Genomic DNA, 26,214 nt, shown 5'->3' with positions numbered 1-26,214 from the left:
CTCTCTGGCTCTGGGAGCATACAGGCATCTATAAGCTACACAGGGAGTCTTTCCTTCTATGGAGTGTATATGCTAATAGATATGTTCCTTTTTTGCACTTAACCCTTGGTCTGGGGACATGCCATTAAGTAATCATAAAAAGAGCCATCCTGCTAGAATTGGAGATTGCAAGTCTTGGTCAGTGACAGTGCAAGCGTCTTCATAATGCCCTCAGTGGTCTGCAGCTCTGACCAGAGGAACCTCTTCTGGAGCCAGAGACAAAATGTGAAAAAAGAGCAGTTGTGAAACTGACAAGAATGTCAATTTCACTGCTGGTAGGCTCCCTGCTGTGAAATTGAGTCTCCAGGCTGCCAGTTCCTGGCAGTGGGGAGGACTCCAGCTGACAGCTAACAGCAGCTGACAGCTAACAGGTGCCTACAGAGACACTGCATCACCCTAACTATATCAACGTAAGCATTACTCCTCTTGTGGAGGTGGAGTTATTAATTTGATGTCGTGGGCCATTTACATGGATGGGAGCACCATTGTAGTGCAGACACTGACTAACTCTCTAGTGTGGACCAGGCCTTAAGGTACAACGTGGGCACAACAGTAGAAAGGACTAAGGGTATGTCTACACTACGAAATTAGGTCGAATTTATAGAAGTCATTATTTTAGAAATTGTTTTTATATAGTCGAGTGTGTGTGTCCCCACACAAAATGCTCCAAGTGCATTAAGTGCATTCACTCGACGGAGCGCTTCCACAGTACCGAGGCTAGAGTCGACTTCCGGAGCGTTGCACTGTGGGTAGCTATCCCACAGTTCCCACAGTCTCCGCTGCCCATTGGAATTCTGGGTTGAGATCCCAATGCCTGATGGGGCAAAAAACATTGTCGCAGGTGGTTCTGGGTACATGTTGTCGGGCCCTCCCTCCCTCTGTGAAAGCAATGGCAGACAATTGTTTGCGCCTTTTTTCCTGAGTTACCTGTGCAGACGCCATACCACAGCAAGCATGGAGCCCGCTCAGCTCACTGTCACCGTATGTCTCCTGGGTGTTGGCAGACGCAGTACTGCATTGCTACACAGCAGCAGCAACCCATTGCCTTGTGGCAGCAGATGGTGCAATAGGCCTGAAAACCATCCTCATCGTGTCCGAGGTGCTCCTGGCCGCCTCGGTAAGGTCAGTCAGGAGCGCCTGGGCAGACATGTGCGCAGGGACTAAATTAGGAGTAACTCGACCAGGTCATTCTCTTTAGCCCTGCAGGCAGTCCTATTGTACCATCTTATGGTGAGCAGGCAGGAGATGTGGATGGCTAGCAGTCCTATTGCACCATCTTCTGCTGGGCAGGCAGGAGAGGAGGATGGCTAGCAGTCCTATTGCGCCGTCTGCTGCCAGCCAAAGATGTAAAAGATAGATGGAGTGGATCAAAACAAGAAATAGACCAGATTTGTTTTGTATTCATTTGCTCCCCCCTCCCTAAAATCAACAGCTGACAATCATTTTGGTGAGGTCTGTCAGGGGCACCTTGAAAACTTTAATGGAGATTCAGTCCTGCCTGAAATACCAGAGGGAGGGATAGCTTAGTGGGTTGAGCATTGGCCTGCTAACCCCAGAGGTTTGAGTTCAATCCTTGAGGGGGCCATTCTGTATGACAGTTGTTTTTGTTTCTCCTTGATGTAAAGCCATCCCCTTTGTTGATTTTAATTCCCTGTAAGCCAACCCTGCAAGCTATGTCATCAGTCGCCCCTCCCTCCGTCAGAGCAATGGCAGACAATCGTTCCGAGCCTTTTTTCTGTGCAGAGCCATATCACGGCAAGCATGCAGCCCGCTCAGATCACTTTGGCAATTAGGAGCACATTAAACACCACGCGCATTATCCAGCAGTATATACAGCACCAGAACCTGGCAAAACGAAACCGGGCGAGTAGGCCATGTCAGCGCGGTGACGAGAGTGATGAGGACATGGACACAGGCTTCTCTCAAAGCACGGGCCCTGGCAATGCGGGCATCATGGTGCTAATGGGGCAGGTTCATGCAGTGGAATGCTGATTCTGGGCCCGGGAAACAAGCACAGACTAGTGGGACCGCATAGTGTTGCAGGTCTAGGACGATTCCCAGTGGCTGCGAAACTTTCGCATGCGTAAGGGCACTTTCATGGAACTTTGTGACTTGCTTTCCCCTGCCCTGAAGCGCATGAATACCAAGATGAGAGCAGCCCTCACAGTTGAGAAGCGAGTGGCAATAGCCCTGTGGAAGCTTGCAATGCCAGACAGCTACCGGTCAGTCGGGAATCAATTTGGAGTGGGCAAATCTACTGTGGGGGCTGCTGTGATGCAAGTAGCCAACGCAATCAAAGATCTGCTGATATCAAGGGTAGTGACCCTGGGAAATGTGCAGGTCACAGTGGATGGCTTTGCTGCAATGGGATTCCCTAACTGTGGTGGGGCCATAGACGGAACCCATATCTCTATCTTGGCACCGGAGCACCAAGCCGGTGAGTACGTAAACCGCAAGGGGTACTTTTCAATAGTGCTGCAAGTACTGGTGGATCACAAGGGACATTTCACCAACATCAACGTGGGATGGCCAGGAAAGGTACATGACGCTCGCATCTTCAGGAACTCTGGTCTGTTTCAAAAGTTGCAAGAAGGGACTTTATTCCCAGACCAGAAAATAACCGTTGCGGATGTTGAAATGCCTATAGTTATCCTTGGGGACCCAGCCTACCCCTTAATGCCATAGCTCATGAAGCCATACACAGGCAGCCTGGATAGTGGTCAGGAGCTGTTCAACTACAGGCTGAGCAAGTGCAGAATGGTGGTAGAATGTGCATTTGGACGTTTAAAAGCGCACTGGCGCAGTTTACTGACTCAGTTAGACCTCAGCGAAACCAATATTCCCACTGTTATTACTGCTTGCTGTGAGCTCCACAATATCTGTGAGAGTAAGGGGGAGACGTTTATGGTGGGGTGGGATGTTGAGGCAAATCGTCTGGCTACTGGTTACGCGCAGCCAGATACCAGGACGGTTAGAAGAGCACAGGAGGGTGCGGTGCACATCAGAGAAGCTTTGAAAACCAGTTTTGTGACTGGCCAGGCTACGGTGTGAAAGTTCCGTTTGTTTCTCCTTGATGAAACCCCCCGCCCCTTGGTTGACTCTACTTCCCTGTAAGCTACCCATCCTCCTTTCCTCCCTTTGATCACCACTTGCAGAGGCAATAAGGTCATTGTTGCTTCACATTCATGCATTCTTTATTAATTCATCACACAAATTGCGGGATAACTGCCAAGGTAGCCCGGGAAGGGTGGTGGAGGAGAGAAGCACTGGGAGGGGTGGTAGAGGAGGGAAGGACAAGGCCACACAGCACTTTAAAAGTTTAAAACTTTAAAACTTATTGAATGCCAGCCTTCTGTTGCTTGGGCAATCCTCTGGGGTGGAGTGGCTGGGTGGCCGGAGGCCCCGCACCGCGTTCTTGGGCGTCTGGGTGAGGAGGCTATGGAACTTGGGGAGGAGGACAGTTGGTTACACAGGGGCTGTAGTGGCGGTCTATGCTCCAGCTGCCTTTCCTGCAGCTCAACCATACGCTGGAGCATATTAGTTTGATCCTCCAGCAGCCTCAGCATTGAATCCTGCCTCCTCTCATCACACTGCCACCACCTTTCAGCTTCAGCCCTCTCTTTACCACTTACTCTCTTCAGCCCGCCACCTCTCCTCCCAGTCATTTTGTGCTTTCCTGCACTCTGACATTGTCTGCCTCCATGCATTCGTCTGTGCTCTGTCAGTGTGGGAGGACAGCATGAGCTCAGAGAACATTTCATTGCGAGTGCGTTTTTTTCGCCTTCTAATCTTCACTAGTTTCTGGGAAGGAGAAGATCCTGTGATCCTTGAAACACATGCAGCTGGTGGAGAAAAAAAAAGGGGCACTGGTATTTAAGACACATTTTATAGAACAATGGGTACACTCTTTCACGGTAAACCTTGCTGTTAACATTACATACATAGCACATGTGCTTTCGTTCCAAGGTCGCATTTTGCCTCCCCCCACCAAGTGGCTAGCCCCTCCCCCCTCCCCGTGGCTAACAGCAGGAATGTTTCTGTTCAGCCACAGGCAAACAGCCCAGCAGGAACGGGCACCTCTGAATGTCCCCTTAAGAAAAGCACCCTATTTCAACCAGGTGACCATGAATGATATCACTCTCCTGAGGATAACACAGAGAGATAAAGAACGGATGTTGTTTGAACGCAGGCAAACATACACTGCAATGCTTTGTTCTACAATGATTCCCGAATACATGCTACTGGCCTGGAGTGGTAAAGTGTCCTACCATGAATAAGGCTGCCCTCCCCAGAAACCTTTTGCAAAGGCTTTGGGAGTACATCCAGGAGAGCCGCAAATGCCAGGGCAAATTAATCATTAAACATGCTTGCTTTTAAACCATGTATACTATTTTAAAAAGTACACTCACCAGAGGTCCCTTCTCTGCCTGGCGGGTCCGGGAGGCAGCCTTGGGTGGGTTCGGGGGGTACTGGCTCCAGGTCCAGGGTGAGAAACAGTTCCTGGCTGTCAGGAAAACTGGTTTTTCCGCTTGCTTGCTGTGAGCTGTCTACAACTTCATCATCCTCATCATCTTCCTCCTCCCCAAAACCTGCTTCCGTGTTGCCTCCATCTCCGTTGAAGGAGTCAAACACCATGGCTGGGGTAGTGGTGGCTGAACCCCCTAAAATGGCATGCAGCTCATCATAGAAGCGGCATGTTTGGGGCTCTGACCCGGAGCGGCCGTTTACCTCTCTGGTTTTCTGGTAGGCTTGCCTCAGCTCCTTAAGTTTCACGCGGCACTGCTTTGGGTCCCCATTATGGCCTCTGTCCTTCATGCCCTGGGAGATTTTGACAAATGTTTTGGCATTTCGAAAACTGGAACGTAGTTCTGATAGCACGGATTCCTCTCCGCATACAGCGATCAGATCCTGTACCTCCCGTTCGGTCCATGCTGGAGCTCTTTTGCGATTCTGGGACTCCATCATGGTCACCTCTGCTGATGAGCTCTGCACTCACCTGCAGCTTGCCATGCTGGCCAAACAGGAAATTGAAATTCAGAAGTTCACGGGCCTTTTCCTGTACCTGGCCAGTGGATCTGAGTTGAGAGTGCTGTCCAGAGCAGTCACAATGGGGCACTGTGGGATAGCTCCCGGAGGCCAATACCGTTTAATTGCATCCACAGTACTCCAAATTCAACCCAGCAAGGCCAATTTCAGCGCTAATCCCCTTGCCAGGGGTGGAATAAGAAAATCGATTTTAAGAGCCCTTTAAGTCAAAAAAAAAAGGGTTTCGTTGTGTGAATGGGTGCAGGGTTAAATCGATTTAACGCTGCTAAATTCGACCTCAACTCCTAGTGTAGACCAGGGCTAAGACAATATGCTCACCTGGAACTTTCACTTGCATATAAGTTTCATTGTGTCTTATATTCACGCTCATAACTCATGGGGCACTAGCTATGCAACAATATGTGCCGGAACTAAAGGTATGGGGGGTGCTGATGGTGGATGGATACATTTGACTTCTCTGGATGATGCTACTATGATAGTCACTTACCCAACACTGAATTAATTGTTTGTGCCATCAGAAGCCATATGCCAGAGACCCCAGTCATGCCCTCACAGGTCAGAACTTTTTCTAATTAATCCAGTCAACACAGAAGCAGAGATTCACACCATTAAGAGTTGACTGTAGCAATAAACATGGTGATTGGTTGGTTTTATAGCCTCAGCAATAGAGGACCAAAGAGGATCAGGTTGAGTTTCCCGCCCCCAACTCACCTTTTCTGTAGACATTTGCCATCCCATGCAATTATTAGCATTTCATGATGAATGGTACTTTGGAAATATTGGTCAGGTCAGTAGCCGGAGCTCCCGTCAGTAATCCTTGCCCACATCCCTCTTAACAAATCTACATTCTGCAGAATCCTCCAATGGCTGCTGCCTGGTACCTTCTCTCCAACCCCAGACTGTCTCCCTCAACACGGAGCCCGTCCCTGGGGGATCTTGCATGAAGGAGCTTCCCCAGCATCTAAGTTTGGAAGGAACATGCTGCAGAGGAATGGCTTCCTTTCCCCACTGATTGGGCCCATTTTTCTCCACACTGAAGTGCATAAAGTAGGGGACCACGTGGCCTGTCATCAGCAGTAAAACAACAGTGTATTGTCGCCACTGAGATCAACGTAAATCAATACAAATAATTATACAGAATATCATGCCTATTGAATGGCCAGACTAAAAGCTGATTTGGAGGGGAGTACTATAATTTAAAACCAAGAGGAAGGTCCCTCACCAACATTTCCACTGGCAGGTAAACAAACTGCTCTGCAAACACAGGATGAAATGATGCTGAAGCTCAGACTCAGCATATAGTGCAAGACGGATGCTCCTGAATTTGAGAAGTCTTAAAAAACTTTTAACAGAATCTGTTAGAGAACTGCAGGGGACCTGGGGGAAATGCTGCTCTTCATCTTAAAGAGTGAAGTTTAACTGAAACCGGCTTGTGTAAGGGATCTCCCAAAACAGGGCATGTCAGTGACATAACAGCACAGTTCTAGTGTATTGCTCAGCCCTGGGCCCTGCACAGTCCCTTCACACCCGAGAAAGTGGCAGTTGTCCCCCGTAATCACACATATTGGTGTCTTACATCCTGATCCTGGAGGTGCCGAACACCTGCTGTAACTCCCACTGAAGGCAATTCTGAGCATGTGAAGAAGGGTTCAAGCTTGCAAGTGAAAGGGAATGAACCCAGGATGAATTAAAGGCACAGTACCGTGTGCATGCAAGAAACACTTCCAAATGAGCAGCTATGTCTTATAATGCCTTCTTTGGAAAAAAACATAGATCATTATAACACAAACAGGCTTAAGCTGCTGTATTAAAACCATTCCATTCAGACCCCTCAGGACCAGATTTCCAGCTAGCCAATCAGATTATTCCCTCAGTTCTGCCCTGGGGATACGGTACAATTTCTATGATCTGATCCTCACTTTATCCAAAATAGGGTCACGTCCCTGACGTCTGTTGCTTTCACTGAAGACGCTCTCAACTACGTGAATGTATTAAGTGCCTCCCATGACATTTGAATAATCAAGGTCACACTGTACATATAGCCTTTGCCAATCTTCAGTTTGCTATCCATCTTTATGCGCTGAGTGCTTTTATGCACAAGGGAAATGTGTATGTTTTGAGACATAATATGCTGCTAAATAGCAGGGTTTCCATTATTTTAATCCAAGTTGCTCAGGAGTAACTGAATTTTCCAAGTGTTAGTTGAACCCAATTAACTGATATAATACATGACGGCAGCTTTCCTGAAGGAAGAAAAACATCTTGTATTCTGCTTATGTCTGGCTACCAAGGTGATTTTTTAAAAGTTTAATTTAATTAACTTTTTGAGAATGAGAATCTGTTGAAGGAGTGTCATTGACAAGGGCTGCCCACTGCTGACATACTCTAGTACTCTGGGAAAAAAAATCTTAAGGAACACTTGGAAAAACACAATCTCATTCAGGAGAGTACATGTGGACTTCAGGAGGGTAGGTCTTCCTTTCCTAATCTCTCGGAATTCTTTAAAAATATTGTGGCAAGATAGGGGAATTGTTAAATGTAAATTTTCAGAAAGCATTTGCTAAACTTCGACATCAGAGATTAATGGCTAAGGTAAAGAGATGTTATTAGTGTGTATCTAAGGTTGTAGAAAAAATGTTTATCATATCATTTCTCAAATAATACATTACGTGATCATATAGGTAGGGACTGTAGGTAATGCATAACTTCAAGGGTTTCAAAAAAGGAATCCTACAAAAAGTAGAAACATTGTCAAATTGCTAAGAGGAAGTAAAAAAGAATAGCACAAGCATGTATGAACAAAATCAGAAAGGGCTCAGGCAAAAAATGAGTTACACCTACCAAGGGTGTAAAGGCAATAAGAAGAGGTTATTTTAACATATTAGGAGCAAGAAAAAAGACAAAGGAAAGTGTAGGTCCTCTGCTTAGTGAGGAAGGAAAGCTAATATCTGATGACATCAAGAGAAAGTTGAGTTAATGCCTATTTCACTTCAGTCTTCATTAAAAATGTTAATTATGACCAGATATTCAACACTATATCAACGAGGGGTAAGGAGTGCAAGCCAAAATAGAGATAGAACATATTGAACAATATTTAGGTAAGTTAGATGTATACAAGTCAGCAGGACATGACAAAATTCATCCTAGGGTACTTAAGGAACTAGCTGAAGCAATTTTGGGATCGTTAGCAATTATCTTTGAGAACTACTGAAGAATGGGTGAGGTCCCAGAAGACTGGAGAAGGACAAACATAGCACCTGTCTCTAAAAAGGGGAACAAAGAGGATCCAGGAGTTATAGACCAGCCAGCCTAATATAGGGCATGGCTACACTTGCAGATGTAGAGCGCTTTGAGTTAAACCCGCCTTTGGAGAGCGCAGTAGGGAAAGCGCTGCAGTCTGTCCACACTGACAGGAACAAGCACAGTGGCGTGGTCACATTTGCAGCACTTGCAGTGGCATTGGGAGTGGTGCATTATCGGCAGTTATCCCACAGAGCACCTCTTCCCATTCTGGCGCTGTGGCTTGTGGGAAGGGGGCAGGGAGTGCAGAGCATTCTGGGTCCTGTCCCAACGCCCTGTGATGGATCAGTTCGCATCCCAGCAATCCCTGTGCTTCTGTCCACATTTGGCACCATCTTTCAACATTTTTTGTACTGCACGCTCTGTCTTCCCTTTCAGTCTGCGGGAATGGAGCCCAAACTGCTGAGGAGTATGCTGACGAGTCTTGCCAGCATGTCACGTTTGGCAGTCGAGTTATTCTTTATGATCCAAAGTGACAGTAAGGGCTCCGACAATGATATCGACTTGAGTAACGCATATGACACGAGTTTGCTTGTGGCATTCACGGGCATGCTCACCACCGTGGAACGCCACTTTTGGGCTCAGGAAACAAGCACTGAGTGGTGGGATCACACTGTCATGCAAGTCTGGGATGACAAGCAGTGGCTGCAGAACTTTCAGATGAGAAAAGCCACTTTCATGGGGCTGTGTGAGGAGCTCTCCCCTATCCTGGTGCACAAGGACACGAGATTGAGAGTTGCTCTGATGGTGGAGAAGCGGGTGGCTATTGCAATCTGGAAGCTGGCAACTCCAGACAGCTACCGATCAGTCGCTAACCAGTTTGGAGTGGGGAAGTCAACCATTGGAATCGTGTTCATACAAGTTTGCAGGGCCATTAATCGCATCCTGCTCAGAAGAACCATGACTCTGGGTAAAATGCATGACATTGTGGATGGCTTTGCACAAATGGGTTTCCAAGGGGCAATAGATGGCACACATATTCCAATTCTGGCACCATCCCACCTAGCTTCCAAGTACGTTAATCGGAAGGAGTACTTCTCTATGGTTCTCCAGGTGCTTGTGGATCAGTGTGGGCATTTCATTGACATTAACGCAGGCTGGCCCAGAAAGGTGCATGACGCATGCAGCTTTCGGAACACTGGCCTGTTCAGAAAGCTGCAAGCCAGGACTTTTTTCTCAGACCAGAAGATCACCGTAGGGGAAGTCGAAATGCCCATTGTGATCTTTGGAGACCCCACTTACCCTTTAATGCTGTGGCTCATGAAACCCTACACAGGGAGCCTTGACAGCAGCAAGGAGCGGTTCAACAACAGGGTGAGCCGGTGCAGAATGACTGTGGAGAGTGCTTTTGGCTGTTTAAAGGGCCACTGGTGCTCTCTGTATGGGAAGCTGGACCTGGCCGATGACAGCATCCCTGCGGTTATATCCTTGTGCTGTACCCTCCATAACATTTGTGAAGGGAAGGATGAACGATTCACTCAGACATGGAACTCGGAGGTTCAACATCTGAAGGCTGAATTTGAACAGCCAGAGAGCAGGGCTATTAGAGGGGCCCATTGCGGGGCTGCCAGGATTAGGGATGCCTTGAGGGAGCAATTTGAGGCCGATAGCCACCAGTAATGTCTGGTGCCCTACACAGGAGTGAAGTGCAGTGGTTCCAATGTTAGTAGGAATCTGTGTTTGCTACGCTGACTTGCAGTGCCTGTTTCTTTCCTGGGCTAAGGTATCTTTTACTTTATGCAATAATAAAGAATGTTTTCAAAGATAAAAAATCCATTTATTGAAAAGAAAAATTCATTTATTGAAAAGAAACACAACTGCCTGGGAAACAGAAAGGGCAGGGGGCTGGGGTGGGGAACGGTTCAATCACAGATTTGCATATGTCTTGTTATCATACTCAGCCTTCCTGTCTGGATTGCTGTGCAATGAGTGCTGCACTTCAGGATGGCTGTACTGCATGGTGATGGGGGTTGAGTGCAGAGGGTCAGGGTCGTAGTTTTCAGGGCTCGGTGGTGAAGCTACAGGTGCTGGAGGCAGCTGGTGGTGGTAAGAACCTGGATGTTGGGGAAAGTGGGTTGGAGGTGACATGGGGGCACAAGGGAAAGAGCTTTGGGACAAGGGCTGCAGGGGGGGGTCGGGCACAGTAGTGCTCCGCCTGCGTGGCTACGAGTGCCTGGATCGAGTCCGCTTGGTGCTCCATTATGCTTATCAGCCGATCCGGGCTTTGCTGCCGGAGCACCGCGCTTTTGTGCCGGTGCTCCTCATTCTGCTGGTGGATCCTCCTTTCACTGTCCCGCCACTCCTGCACTTTTCAATTTTCATTACTTGAATGCTGCATTACTTCATGCAACGTGTCTTCCTTGCTTCTACGTGGCCTCTTTCTGATTCTTTGGAGTCTTTCGGCCTGTGATAACACGGATGGCTGAGATCTCACGGTTGCATCTGTAAAGGCACAATGCAACACTTACCAGAGGCAGCATTGTTCACACCAGACAGAGCAATGATTCCCCTGTACTTAAGTGCAAGCACAGTCTACACAATAGCATCATTTGCCCGTCCCAAAGCAAGTGCACATAACCCACAGAAGTCTCAAAATGCTGAGTAAGCACAGGGTCAAGCGTGACTGATTGTTTCACGGCTGTACTGTCCTCTGGGTTTCTGTGCCTTGGGGAAAGCCAAGAGTGGCAGGGGGTCCCTATACTGAACACTGTCCCCACATTTTCCACAGGAGTTCATCCTGGAAGCTATCTCGCTGCTGAGGGTGACCTGGGAAGCAAGGGAGGGCCTTCAACTACAATGCGGATTCCGCCCTGGCCCATATGCAGCTTGCCTGTGTGCAGCAATGGTCCCCCGGCCCCTCACGGCACAGTGGCATGGACAAGTTAGCCTTACTGGGACAAGGACCACAGTGGCTCTCCCACGAAACCTGTGCAAGCACATTTCAAAGGTCTCATCTAGAACTTGGGCAGAAATCACTGAGGCCGATTACCACGATGTGAGAGAGCACATCAACGCCCTACTCCGCATCTAGGCATGCGCACAGTCCTAACCCACCTCGCCCTAAGAGCCCGCACCAAATAACTTTCTTCCCAAAATAAAAGCCGCTTACTGGGAACCTCCTCTGGTGTTTGTCCTTCCCCAAGCACCGGCCGCCGCGACTGGCTACCTTCCTCCTGGCTTGAGAACAGCTCCTGGCTGCATGCATCTAGGGATTCTGGGGTGTCTTCCTCCGCCTCAGCACCCTCGCTCCCGCTTTGCTCCTCTTCCTTCCACCTTGTTGAACTGGGCTCTGAAGTGTCCATGGTGGTACTCGGAGTGGAGGTGGGGTCGCCCCCAAGTATCACGTCCAGCTCTTTGTAGAAACGGCAGGTTGCGGGGGCAGCACCAGAGTGGCGGTTTGCCTCTCGCGCTTTGCAGTCGGCATTCCGCAGCTCCTTCACTTTAACCCTGCATTGCAGTGCGTCCCGGTCATGGCCCCTTTCCATCATGTCCCTCGATATCTGCCCAAAGGTATCGTAATTCCTACAGCTGGAGTGCAGCTGGGACTGGACAGCTTCCTCCCCCCAAACACTGATGAGGTCCAGCACCTCGCCATTGCTCCATGCTGGGGTTCGCCTGGCTCGTGGAGGCATGGTCACCTGGAAAGATGCACTGAGAGCACTCCATGCCTGGCTGAGCAAACAGGAAGGGGATTTTCAAAATTCCCAGAGAATTTAAAGGGCAGGTCTGATGGTTGGTCACCTGAGGGCAGGGCAGTAGAGTTCAAAGTGATGACCAGAGTGGCCAGAACAGGCATTGTGGGACACCTCTGGAGGCCGATCAGAGCGCACTAATGGACCAGGTTGTCCACACTGGCAACGCGGTGCTCCCGTGGGGGTGCAGCAAACGTTACTCCACTCGCCAAGGTGGAGACCAGCAGCGCTGTAGTCATGGACTCAGAGCGCTCTACGTACCTTGCCAGCATGGACGGGTAGTGAGCTAGTTTGCCCGGGGCTCCTTTATTGCACTGTAACTCGCAAGTGTAGCCAAGCCCTTATATATCTGGAAAGATATAGGAACAATCTATTAAACAATCAGTTTGTAACCACCTGGAGAATAATAGGGTTATAAAGAACAGCTAACTTGTATTTGTCAAGAACAAATCAGGCCAAACCAACCAAATTTCCTTCTTTGCGGGATTACTGGCCACATAGCATTGTCATAAACAAACTAGGGAAATGTCATCTAGATTAAATCACTATCAAGTGGGCACACAACTGGTTGAGAGACTATACTTATCAATGGTTCATTGTCAAACTGGGAGGTTGTATCTAGTAGGGAGCTCACAAGTCAGTCCTGAATGTGGTACTATTAAATATTTTCATTAATGACTTGGATAATAGAGTGGAGTATGCTTATAAAGTTTTCAGATTGCATCAAACTGCAGCAGAAACTTTGGAGGACAGGATTAGAATTCAAAAATGACCTTGACAAATTGGAGAATTGGTCTGAATTCAACAAGATGAAATTCAATAAAGTCAAGTGCAAAGTACTTCACTTGGGAAGCTAAAAATCCAATGCATAACTACAAAATGGGGAATAACTGGCGAGGTGGTAGGACTGCTGAAAAGGATCTAAGAGTTATAGTGGATCACAGATTGAATATGAGTCAACAATGTGATGCAGCAACAAAAAAGGCTAATATTGTTCTAGGGGGTAATTAACAGTACTGTTGTATGTAAGACATGGGCGGTAGCTGTCCCGCTCCACTCAGCACTGGTGAGGCATCAACTGGAGTACTGCGTCCAATTCTGGGTGCCAAACTTTAAGAAAGATACAGATAATGTGGAGAGAATCCAGAGGAGAGCAACAAAAATTATAACAGATTTAGAAAACGTGACATACAAGGAAAGGTTAGAAAACTGGGCATGTTTAATCTTGAGAAAAGAAGAGTGAGGGGGGACCTGGTAAGAGTCTTCACATATGTTAAGGGCTGTTGTAAAGAGGATGGTGATCAATTGTTCTCCATGTCCACTGAAGATAGGACAAGAAGCAATGGGTTTAATCTGCAGCAAGAGAGATTTAGGTTAGATATTAGGAAATGCTTTCTAATTATAGGGGGTAGTCAAGCTCTTTAACAGGCTTCAAAGGAGGTTGTGGAATCCACAACATTGGATGTTTTTAAAAACAGGTTGGACAAACCCCTGTGAAGGATGGTCCAGGTTTACTTGGTTGTGCCACACTGCCTGGAGGTGGGCTTAATGACTTCTCAAGGCCCCTCCCAGCCCTACATTTCTGTGATTCTATAAGGGGCAGAATTAAGGTTGCAATATTGTTGCCTTCCCTGCTTTACTGTGCCTTTTGTATGCAGCAAGAAAGTCAGCACTGAGCAGTTTTATTATTTTACAGAAAGATATTTTTAAATGAAATTTCAGATTGCCCAGCACATAACTTGATGCTGCAAAGGGATCTGCAAGAGTGGACCTTTCTGCTGAGTAGAGTCCCCTGGAGTGTAGTGTCAATCAGAACAAGCTCACTGCTATGGCAATAACTAATTACAGGAATTTATTTGGAGACAGGCTTCAACTGATTTAGTATGAATGAATGAATGAATTGGGCATTACACTTTTTTTTCTTTTAGTTTAGGCATGACGCAAGTAATAGACAAAGCAAAAGCAACTGTAATGACCCATACAGCCCAGCTGTTAGGAGACGTGGGTTAAAGTTTGGCCTGATGTAAATCACTCTTGGATTCAATCTAAGTTAGCTCCCACTGCCTCTACCTGGAAAGCTGGGATGGATTTTAGGCCACAGAGATATTTTAAACAGAGAGTGGAGATATTCTAAAATGAACAGAAAAAAGAAAGCAGGTGGAAGCAAAAGAATGGGAAACAGAATAAACAAGACACGTTTATTATTAAAATTTACAAACCAAAATGTTGCAACAATCGAAACACAGAGTGTTCTATTTTATTAAAATGGGGTCTAAGAGATCAACAAAAATGTGACTATTCTCTCCAGGCTCTTGTAACTCAGCGAGGTATCTGAGCGACCACAGATCCCTCCATTGACTGCTCTGGGATGCACAAGGAGTCTGGTAAAATAAGGGCAGCAATGAGACACTTTTTGTGAGCCCCTCAGAACATACTGCTTGGGCTCCAGGTGCACACCAGCCAGGCCGGGGTGCGGCTACATGTTGCCTGGCTCCTGTATCTCTCTCTAGCCGTTCCAGCTTCTCCCTCATCAAACCTTCACATTCATTTGCTCACTGGCCCTTATCCTGTAACCCACTCCAGCCGGAGATCTCCAGGGAGTAATCCAACCCCACCTCATGCAGGGCCACTTGAAGAACTTCTAACAGTCTCTAGATCAGTGTTTCTCAAAGACCAGTCTGTGGACCGGCACCAGTCCCCAAGATCTCCCTGACACAGTTTAGGAAGGCAGCAAATCAGTTCCTGGTCTCAAAAAGGTTGAGAAACACTGCTCTAGATGATCCATTTCAGTTTCAGCACCTACCAATGGCCATCCCACAAGGCAACATGTTTATTAGATCAGCATGGGGGAAAATAAGGGACTGGGATAAGAAGGAAAACAGTATGTGCAGCAAGTGAAATGGAACCAAAAATACCTTCTTGTAAGCGACAGCAAGCCCAGGGCATTTTCACCTTTCTCTCCCACAAGCCATAGCCACCGACACGCTCTGCAGACCCAACCATCGGTAGGGGAAGGATGTTGTAACTCAACAAAATGTAGGCAAAGCCTTCGTGGGCTTCTGACTCTGTTACAGAGACGTTTCTGTGTGGGGCCCAATGTTTGTGGCGCTGCCAGTTGCCGCGGGGCACAGGGCCTCACCCCGCTGGCTTGAGGGAGGTGATACACGCACAGCTACCTCAGCACTGAGGCCTAGTGGTGCTGGAGCTGGTACCAGGTGGCTTCTCTCTCCATTTCCCCTCAGCCAACTCCATGCTCCAACCCCAGGAGCTTCTCCTCATGATGGAACCCCAGGTTTGTCCTCACTGCCATCCATGAGCCTACCAGTTGGGTCTACTAGCAGTTGGGTGGGGGTCACACGAGGGAGGCTGATACCTTTTGGCCACCACCTGGCAGCAGGAGCAAGTGGCGTTCTGAGGACACCAGAGTTACAGGATTGCCTCGGCTATGGCTGAGCCATTGTGGCGCTCTCAGCTAGGGCAGTTGTGACCCTAACACAGGGTGCTCTTTCCTGTAGTGGCATTCTTCTGCCTGCTCAAAAGAAATAAATCAGACCCAAAACACGTATTGCCTGTCCTCGCCCCTTCTCCCCATTCCCATCAACCGATGCTATACCACACTTGGTCTCCAATTTAAGGCAAGGCTCACAGGCCACTCAGGAAAGCAAAAGCTGGGCCCAAGAGGCCTTGCCTTCTTGAGCTCTCCATTAGTGCAGGTGATCAGGCTGAGTGATGTGACTCCAGCCCCAGGGCTTTTAGGGAGGCGGCATCTACACGCAGTGGGATGGAGAGGCAGAAAAGGAAAGCAATCAAGCTGTTGAAAGCTGCTGCATTGCTTCTCCTCTCCTGGGATGCAGGGGGTGGAGCAACATCAAGAAAACCCAAACTCCTAGTATAGGTCCTCCATCAAGGGAAGAGAGTGAAGGCAGAAAAAGCCACTTCTGCTTCTGCTTCACAGGGAGAAGTGAGTGGCCCAGGAGAGGAAGCCCCTCCTCACACTTCCCTTTGGGGAAGGAAAGGAGGAGACCAGACCATGAGGGCCTCTCATGTTTCTCTCCTCCAGTGAAAGGGTGTTTGGGGGGTGGGGGGCTTCCTGAATGTGGAGCAAGCTTCGGGGTGGGGGGGCAGAAAGGAAAGGGAAGTACATGGGAGACATCTCGCACAGGGGGAGTACATGTGATGGACATCAAAAGGGGGAGGAGGGCCACCAGCACCGTTCCCTAAATACCAATGCCTGTAGGAGAGTGGTCATAGGAGGAGCAAGAGAAGCCAGTCATCAGACCCTGATGGTGCCTCCTGTGTATCTTATTTGTAAAGGGTGTCACAGGGTGACAGTGGCCCTCTGAGGGAAGAGGTCAATGCACCCATGACTCCTCAGCTGACCCCAGTTTGGCTTAAGAGAGGACACCTGAGTCACAGAAGGAGGAAAGTGCTGGTGGGTCAGAGCTGCCTTGTAGCAAAAGAACAGCAAGTGAGAGCTGCTAGGAGACTGTGGGAGGTCCCTGGATAAACTGGAGGAGCTTCCTGGGGGAAGGCTGAAGAGCAGCAAGAGGGGTTTGCCAGCTGAGTTTCCCAAGCAGAGGGCTGAAGGCCAGACACCAGTGGAGGGTCTAACCCACTGGTTCTGCCACAGCCTGCCACTGGAGGTCACGCCAAGTGGGGTCACCCTAGACACGGGCTTTACAAGGACATCATCCATAACATACTTCTTCTCTGATTACAGATTTGCCTCACCCCCTTCCCAGACTACACAATGGCTCCATGAAGCAGAGTCCCTCAGGCTAATGGATTTTCTCACAAACTCTTTTGATGCTCTGAGTAGTTTGAATCAGCAACCCTCAATATATAAACTATCCACTGTGCTGCTAACTGTCAAGGATGTGATTAAAAAGAACCTTTTTATTTCCCTGCTGAGGTAGCTCTTGATGGTGAGGAGATAACATTTGATTTCAGTTTTTTCACTAGACTGATACTTGCTTTATGTATGGATTTTGTTGTGTAATTGCATGTTGATTGCTACTTTTTCACAATACAAACGATGAAATTACTTTTTACATCCTTTTTGATTAGTTGCTAGCCCTATTCATCTAGAAACCAAACATGGAAGCGAAGAGGGATGTTTTAACCCCCCGACTCCCTACTGAATCTGACAATTCTCTAAGTGGTACAGTGAGGATGCATTACTATCCCTTTTTTAAACACAGTGGGATTACGTAAATGTAGGAGACTAAAGATCCTTGGGACAAGAACTGTCTAGCCAGACACTTAATACAGTTCAGACACAAGAAAAACAGGATAAGCATCCAGTATGTTGGTGTTGTGTTTATTGTAATATGCACAGTGGGCCAAATTCTACTCTTGTAGTTAAACTGGGTGGTCACAAAGTTACTGTAGGCGGGATTGTGGTACGGCTACCCCTACTTCTGCACTGCTGCTGGCGGGGGCTCTGCCTTCAGAGCTGGGCAGCTGGAAAGTGGTGGCTGCTGGCCGGGAGCCCAGCTCTGAAGGCAGAGCCCCCGCCAGCAGCAGCAAGGGTGGCAACACCAGGACCCCCCTAAAATAATCTTGCGACCCCCCCCTCTGCAACTCCCTTTTGGGTCAGGACCCCCAATTTGAGAAACACTGTCTGCCCCATGAAGTCTGTAGAGTATTTGCTAAAAGCACACAAAAGACCAGATTTCACGGTCTGTGAGGCGATTTTCATGGCCAGGAATTAGGTAGGGCCCTACTCATGTGATTGAGCTTTCACAAGCAACCCCACTGCAGGTGATAGGACGATTCACAGCCCAAAAAGCATTGTGCAACTTGCCCTACATTTGGAAAAAGCCACACTGCTGTTTGAATTTAGTTCTTTCTGCAGTGTTTTCCTGGCACTTCACTTGCCAGTTGGTTATTTCCTCCTTTTTAATTCTTAGTGTTAAAATGTTTTCTTGTATCCAAAAGGTTTGTCTTTTTATTAGTTTTCATAACTGGGCATTTTTGTTAGAGAAAGCTTTCCTTGGAGATTGGGACATCTGGTCTTTACATCGCTTTTCTTTTGCAATCACAATATTGGCACAGGGAAACATAACCACAACTGCTGTGTATTGTTAAATTTCTGACTTTGGAAGCTGTGTTCCTATTCTCAGGGGTCAAAAACAAGTCATTCCCATTCCAAACTGTGCTTCCCTCTTATAAAGTATCTGCTTGTATAAACTTCACCTTCATATGTTCATTTTACAATTTCAGTCCTGGAAATCTTGTTTAATAATTTTGTAACCTGACCCAACACCTCTGAGATTGTTCATCTTGATGCCTTGAACCAGCAGTCCACCCTTAACTTTCAAGCATGTGCACCGTCGCGTTGATTTCAGTGGGACCATCACACCCTTCAGCACCTGCCCACACAATGCTAATTCAGCTTCCTCTCAGCACTGTTCAGGGCTTGTTTAGCTCCTCTGACCAAGCAGCAACTCAGTTATTTCATTTCTCCTTCCTGACAGGACACATGTCCAATTTATTTCCCCATGCTGGACAGCACCAATTGCCCCAGTTTATCGTCACCACATCCAATTCCAGGGCTCCACTATCGAGGTTACAAGTAACTCCTAGTGATTTCTAGCTCAGAGAGAGATATAGGATGCACCAACAAGAGGGGGAGACAGGATACTTTAATGGGACACGGGCCACACAGACTTCCAAAGAAATGTACTGGAGTCCTGGTTAACAGCCTGTTTGGCAAGAACAGAGCAATCGGTGAAGACCCCAGCTGAGATAACCAGTGTACTGTGTAACTAAGCCTAGAACCGAGCTAGCTACTCTTAGTGCAGCAGTTGGTCTGTGTTTATATCCTGCTAACATCAATTTTGTTTGTGATTTTCTCATATCATATGCCAAATAAACTTGGCTTTTATTTACTGTGCCTGGGGCTTGATTCTCTCCCTATGGAATTGCAAGTAACTTATTGATTTCAAAACGCAAACAGCAGGGCCAGCTCAGAGTTACCTGATGACTTCATGTGTCCAATTCTCCATCTCAAGCATCCATTAGATTGCCATCTCGGATCCAGCATGTCTCTTGGGAAATGTGTGTGATGTGTCCCATCCCTGCCTGGTATATCCCTGTGACCCTTTAATCTGGAAAAGAAAAAAAACCCATCAACCCAGTTTGATGCCCTTTTGTTGAAGGACTCCATTTTCTTCAAACTTCCAGGATGCTTTATACTATGCCCACGGGCCATCCCAGAGGTGTGGATTGCTGGAGCGCAGCTTGCTGCAGACATGCCCCTCCTTACCTCACCTCACCTCTCTCACCCTTCACAAGGTGGAGCTGCAGGCCCGATGGCATAGGAGTTGGCTACACCAGCCCTAAAACAGCTGGCTCCCCAAGCCCGAGATCCCCATCACGGAAGAGCAGACTGCTTTCCCATCCCTTGCACACTGTGAGTAGCACAATAATGGATCCTCAGCCCTGCTCTCTTTATCAGCACAACAATGACCCACAACAATTACTATTTTCGTGATACATAAATGAGATCAGAGCTGTATAAAGCTCATGTGATTAATAGGTTAATGCATAATCTATGTGGACAGTCCTTCTAGGCCTTGGGTCAACCAAACTGCTGCTTTTCCAATATTAACTTGCAGAATCTTATTTATAATACAAAAAACCTGCCAAATTTCTGCTATGGGGTGTCCTTTACACAAAGGTGGCTTTAGCTGGGGTCCCTGGGTGCAACTGCATCCACAGAAATCAGGCTAGGTCAGAGTGGTGACCTGCAACACAGGGCAGAGGGTCGCAATGCCACCCAAACTGAAAGGGAAGCTGGCCGTCTGAGCAAGCGGCATTGCGATCCTGTGTGCCAAGTTGCAACATCACGCAGGATTGGCCCAGCTGCTCCTCTGTCATGACGGAGCAGTGAGACAGCCCAATTTGTGTGAGTGGGCCTGGAGCGCAGAGTCACAGCACAGCTCAGGTTTGGGGCCCACCATAGATAGCGTGGGGAGCGGCTTGCCCTCCCTGGCTGGGCCCTGATCCCACTGGCATCGTCACCAACATCCTGGTGGGCCCAAGCTGACCTGCCAAGCCAAGACCCCAGAACTGGGAGCAGGGCTGGGGATGTCACTCCCACCAGCAGTGGGGCTGGAGCTCACGGAGATGTAGGACCAAAAGAGCACCCTGGCTACATGTAAGGCAGAGCTCCCCACATACCCACAGGCAGGACAGTGACCTGGCCTGGGCCCTATCTGACCTCCTGCACCCCAGCATGCATTGAATAGGGAAGTTCCATCTGTCCCTGCCTTTAAAAACCCTCTCGGATTCTTAAATATGACCGAAATATTTTCAGATCCATGTGATTTAATTATTTCTCCTGTTGACGAGTTGGGCCAAAAAGAGATGGAACATCTAGCATGTTTCTGGAGTGTCTGAGACTACAAAAGCCCTTTATAGATTTAGTCAGAGATACCAGAGGTTACCTAGTACACCAATAGTCTGGGATGCTTTTAATGTGTAGCTTTCTTAGACTACAAGAAAAACCAACCAGGAATCAAAACCACTAGCTAAGAACTCAGAGCACAAGGAAGCTGAATATTCAGGTAGCTGAATTCCTGCACTCAAACCTGAGGATTCTAATCCCCTGTTTGGTGCAAGCGCTCTAAACCATTTGAGTCATTATAAAGAAGGCAGGAGTGGGGCTCCTTCCTAATTACTTTTCACCACAGCACATTCTGCCTCCATTACAGAAAATGAAGCCTCCATGCCATCACAGATGTCACACTCAGAGCTCTGATCTGTACACACGAGTAAGCTTTTCAGCAGAGAAGCCAATTGTACCACGCAATTGAATTAATAGATTGAGGTGTTGTAGATAACCCACATCACCATGAAAATTCAGGTACCAAGCCTCAAAACAAAAAGTTTCACCAAATCATAAGTAGGATACCCGTAGCATTTTGATGTCTTTCATTCTACTTGCTCAAGGGGCAGAACAACATTCCTAAACTGATTGTCATGGTAGGGAGCACACGGCCTCCTATGGATAGGAAGACATCTGGTTTGTACACATGGCATAATGACATTGGCTATGCTTAAGCAGAGTTGGTTCTTTTGTCATTACTTTTTGCTTAAAGTTAATGCTTGTGAAAGTTTGTGGACTGACAGTACTGTCGACAGGCACCTTATCTACAGCACAGGCACGGCGCTCTCCTTCTAGCCTTAAACGTGTCTCAGTTTTGAGATGGAGAAGCCCGGGATAGGGAGATGTGAAGAATTCTCCTTCCATTTATTCCTTGGTCTTTCTGCTGAGACCAGCAGCCATGACTGCGTGAGTGATCATGACTTCACTCACTACAGACCTGGTCCACATTCATACCGTCCAGTTAGAAGTGAAAGGTATGGACCCATTACCACTATAACCAAGGCATCCCAATTCCAAGTCTACTATTTTCTTGTATTCCAACTCAAAAGCAGAAAGCAGCAGTGACCATTAACATAACAGGTTGGGAAAACAAAGAATTAGCACGATTTCAGCATAATTGCTTATAGCCCAGTGCACTCTCCTTGAATCTCTTAACCCTTAAAAAGGATTAATCAGTTCTTAATTGCTGATTAAGTTAATTTTAACCTAGTACTTACGCCGTAATTGATGGGCATTGTTTGCAATAGAGTTTTATAGCACTTCAATAAAGATGAAAAGTCTTGCTTCAGTTGTGTTCTTGTGTTCATGATGGCAAAGCACTATGGAAACCAGCACCACCTAGTGCTCAGACACTGAACTGTGACACAGTTAACTAAAACACTAAGATTCCTACTGAAACCCCTGTTTAAGAGTCTTAGTCATACTGTTTACTTTAGATTAAACGGATTTTAGTAAATTACTACAGTAGCTCTAGTTTTCCTTGACTGAAAGAATTTTGTCATACAAAAACACAGTCAAATTGCATTGGGGGTGCATACGGAGGAGTTCTGGGAAGGATTAGACAAATTTGGCATAATCATGACACTCAAATAGTCTAATCCTGTGAGGTGCTGAGTGTCCTCAACTCCTGTTGTCTTCCATGGGAGCCAAGAGTGCTAAGCCTCTCCCAGGATTGGTCCCAACGACAATAAAAGGGAAAAAAAAGAAGAGCCACTCTGTGAAATCATACAGTGTGAGCTTCCCAAACTTACAGGTTGTACTGATGCACCCACTTATTTATGCTCACATGACTACGTAGGTGTTGGATGGCTCCAGGAAGATTTACTTCTCACTTATACACCTTTGACAGACAGAAAGTCCTTTATTTTATGTTACATACAAGAGGTTAAGTATATTTATTAGTCCAAAGCTACTGGTACTAGAAAGCAGCCTTCCAGGATCTGCAATTATAGGTTAATGAGACTTTAACTGAGAGCCCCCCCTGTGCATCAGAGCAGAATTTGGCCCTTTAAAGTGTAAGGTTAGATTTTAGTTATTGATGTGCTTTCATTGTTAAAACCGGCAAAGAGTCCTGTGGCACCTTATAGACTAACAGACGTATTAGAGCATAAGCTTTCATGGGTGTATACCCACTTCGTCGGATGCATGCATTCACCCACGAAAGCTTATGCTCCAATACGTCTGTTAGTAAATAAGGTGCCACAGGACTCTTTGCCACTTTTACAGATCCAGACTAACACGGCTACCCCTCTGATGATTGTTAAAACAATTATAGTTATTCAACAAGAGGAAATCTAACTTGGGTGCAGTTGTATCTGCCAGTTGGTCAACACTATAAAGGACTTGACAAAAAGCTCAGTGGTTGGACAAATAATGTGTGGCCCACACATTTTGTAACCATGGCAAGAACTGCCTTCATATTCCGAAGTCAGGTATTTTAGCAGGTGACTGAAGCAAACTCACATATAGCCAAGTTAGCAGAAGTGTGCTAAGCTTGTCTACTTGAAAGTCTCACAGAGACGCCAACTCTTGCTGTTTTATCATGTGTCTCATGATATTTGATGCTTAACTTTAGAACTTCAGCACCCTTTTTGCAGCTTTTATATATTTGTTATTAACACATTAATTGTAGGGTGAACTTGTTCTACCAACAATAGTTTTACATTGTGAATCTGAGATATTATTTCTATTCCAGTAGCAATTGCAATGTGCAAGGTAATTTCCACACATGAGACACAGAAAGAGCTTATAGTCTAGAGATCACAATTTAGAAGATGTTAAGACACTATTTAGTAGCAATACAAGGGGATGAAGTATGCCTAAAAGGGTTTAAATAATACAGGCGGTAACAAATGTAAGTTACTGGGCTTTGAGGTACCCAGCTGATCAGTTTGATCAATCCCTGTGAGTTGATTGCACATGTAGGGTAAGATTAGGTGTTTTTAAATTGATTGCCTTCTCATCCTGATAAGCTGTGTGTGTTTGATTTTTGGAGATTCTGAGCATCAGCAGCCACCACTAACTTCAACTGAAGTTGTGGCTGTTCAGCACCTTTAAAAAAACAAACACCCCCGCCCCGACCTACGCCAATATTACCTTTTGTGTAGATTACGAATGTGCACTGCATTCTAGTCACCTCATAATCCAAATGTGTCAGTGGTAACCAACTCACTAGTTCTCTTTTTAGTTCTCTCATGTGAGCATGAGACCAACATCTGTTGCCAGAAACATGTCCAAATTACAATTCAAATACACGGTGTCCAGGAAATCTTGTGGCACTGGAGATAACTGAGGTGCAGAAAGGCAGCACATTATTCTTTAGAACCATTCACATGTCAAAGAAAAGCTGAATATCTTGAAGAATTAGAGTCACATTAAATGCACACAACAGTCCTGGGTTAGCCTTGCTTTGTAGAGGGTGGAGGAATGTTTACTAGGAGGGTATTTTAAAAAAACAACAACATGTGTATCTTAAAATAGTGCCCAGGAGTCCTAACTGAGATCAGGGCCTCATTGTCTGAGGTGCAGTACAACACATACAGACAGCCTCTGCCCCAAGAGACTATGACTGTATCCAAGTGACCATAAACGTAGAAGGAAAAGGACACAGTCAAAATATTTACAGCTTTCAAAATTTACATTCTCGAAATTCTAAGGGCCTACTTGTGAGACTTGTTTCCTCCTGGTCTTACTATAGAGCCCACAGATAACTACCAATGCAATGAATGACACTTGGACATCTCTGTGCCTGAAAACCAGGCACCATCAGATACGTTATAGGAGGAACTGGTAGAAACTATATTAGGTAGCTCAGCACCTTTGATTACAAAAGATGCTTGAGACCTTTTTCTGGGAAGATCTAATACCTCCATTGTTTGAGGATGGTCTCTGAAATCTGGCATGGAGGTAGCCTCGGGCTAAAGAAGTGCCTTTTCTTTGTCTCATGAAATTCCATCGAGGTTTAGCTGAGTTATAAAGTATTTATCACTATTTCCCTTCTCTTGCTCGTTTTCCTCAGGAAAATGCTGGCACACACTAGAACAAGAGCCCGGGTCACATCACCACTACAGCAGTAGCAGAAGCAATGCACACAGTCTGCCCCAAACCAAACTTTCTGTACCCAGAACATGGCCCCAGCATCGCATTGCATCCCATCCCCAGCTTTGGAGGCACCAGATAGGCAAGAGACCCCCACATACTGGGGTGGAAGAGCAAGATGCACACACCCTGGCCAGGTGTCCCCTAACTATTACCAGACCCAGCACATGACACTAGTGGGCTGTCCCCCTTCTGAGATGAACAGCTTTCTTCTGCTGAAAGTCTGCATAGTTATCCTGTAGCTCAAGAATTCCCTCGGTAGAAATCTACGCCTGTTTGAAAGCAGGGTAGATCAAATCACAATACAGAACTTCTAGTGAGCAGAAGGGCCCATGCAAACACTTAGTTCATGACAGGCCATTGCGGGATAGATTTATACCCCAGCTTGCTGTGAATGAAGTGTTTGTGTAGACAAGCCCTTAGATTGGAAAGTCAGGTGATCAAAAGCTAGCAAATACCAGATTTACAGTTACCAGTCCAATCTTAATTCTGCCCACTTGTATGAGTGTATTAAATTAGCTTTCAATTATGTGACCACATATTTTCCGTAAAACTCCTGTCTCATTCAGTACACAAGTTGGATATACAAGGGGGCAGAATTAACGTTACACAGACAACCATAATTCCAGCATTTCCTAGATTCAAGTATTTGATTTTGCAACCTAAACAATGCTCTTTTAAAGTAGTTCTTGTACGCTCGTTATCTACACATATCGATAACGCACAGCCGTATGAAAACCAACGTATTATGCACTCAGCCAGCGTCCTCTCCCCTGCCCATTTACCTTAGTGTGTCTTTACCCTGACAATACCAGACTTCAAAATCCACGTCACCATGAACTACACTGTATGTTTTCTTTTTGCATAATTTCAGTACTAATGGGTATTAATTAAAGATGACTATTACTCAGTAAATACAGAATTTAAAGAGACAGGTGTTCTTTATTTGGTATCCTATGTATTTCCTTTAATTAGTTTCCTTTGTATTTGTCTAAGAGGTGATTTAAGGGGTGCAATCTTGTTCAATAACAGCTGGTGCCTTGGTTACTCCCCCCCAACTGTGCCTCAGTTTCCCTCTCAGCTGGCAGGACAGTTGAATTTAGCCCAAAAAACAAACACACACACATAGTTCTTCACCCTTTCTGGACCACAGCTCCCTTCCTAGGGTCCTTCTCCCTTAGTAGCAGCGGTTTCCAAAAGTCATCCTACCCGGGCTGGAGGGAGTCCAAGCTCTTCAGCCACTGCAGTTCCAGTTCTTGCTGGGTTTAGGACCAGCTTTCACTCCACTGAAGGAGGAATGGGGGTATGGGTACTTCCTCTCCTAGGAGGCCCAACCATGGGCCCTGCAAGCAGTTCTGGTTAGAGCACCATGGCCCACCTGGCATCAGAGCATGGCATTGCAGGGGTCTCCATCTCCAGCACCCTGGCTGACAACTTCTTTGGCACTATAATGGCCTATCTGTCTGCATCTTCCATAGCCTAACCCTCCATCCAGCTTACCTTTAATTTCATGCACCTTCCAGGTGAACAAAAGTCCAACTGAAAATACAGATAAGGGATTCTTATGCCTCTCTTCAGCTCTGCTCAAGGTCCCTGCTCCGCTCCCCTACTCGCAGAGTTCTTCTATGCTTCCTAAGCAGAGCA

The 26,214-nt window shown here is 46.7% G+C and overlaps 1 protein-coding gene across 7 annotated transcripts in view; it reads right to left on the bottom strand.

The window, feature by feature from the left end:
- Positions 1–3,265: 3,265 nt before the first annotated feature.
- LOC144271416 (zinc finger and SCAN domain-containing protein 29-like) overlaps positions 3,266–26,214 on the bottom strand; it is a 30,569-nt gene continuing 7,620 nt past the window's right edge. For 2 of the 7 annotated variants that reach the window (XM_077828755.1, XM_077828756.1), the window contains exons 2-5: positions 19,059–19,189; positions 15,451–15,606; positions 11,495–12,426; positions 10,158–10,827 (exon numbers count right to left, since the gene is read on the bottom strand). In XM_077828755.1, coding sequence (XP_077684881.1) covers positions 10,697–10,827; positions 11,495–12,017 — 654 coding nt within the window. In that variant the 5' untranslated portion in view covers positions 12,018–12,426; positions 15,451–15,606; positions 19,059–19,189 and the 3' untranslated portion in view covers positions 10,158–10,696. Of the gene's footprint in view, positions 3,882–4,448; positions 4,858–10,157; positions 10,828–11,494; positions 12,427–15,450; positions 15,607–19,058; positions 19,190–26,214 lie in introns of those variants that run through there. The other 5 variants (XR_013347346.1, XM_077828760.1, XM_077828759.1 and 2 more) reach the window with 5 other exon arrangements.

This window comes from Eretmochelys imbricata, chromosome 10, assembly GCF_965152235.1.
Source record: "Eretmochelys imbricata isolate rEreImb1 chromosome 10, rEreImb1.hap1, whole genome shotgun sequence".
NCBI classification, from domain to species: Eukaryota; Metazoa; Chordata; order Testudines; family Cheloniidae; genus Eretmochelys; species Eretmochelys imbricata.
This window is presented reverse-complemented; position numbering and strand designations above follow the sequence as displayed.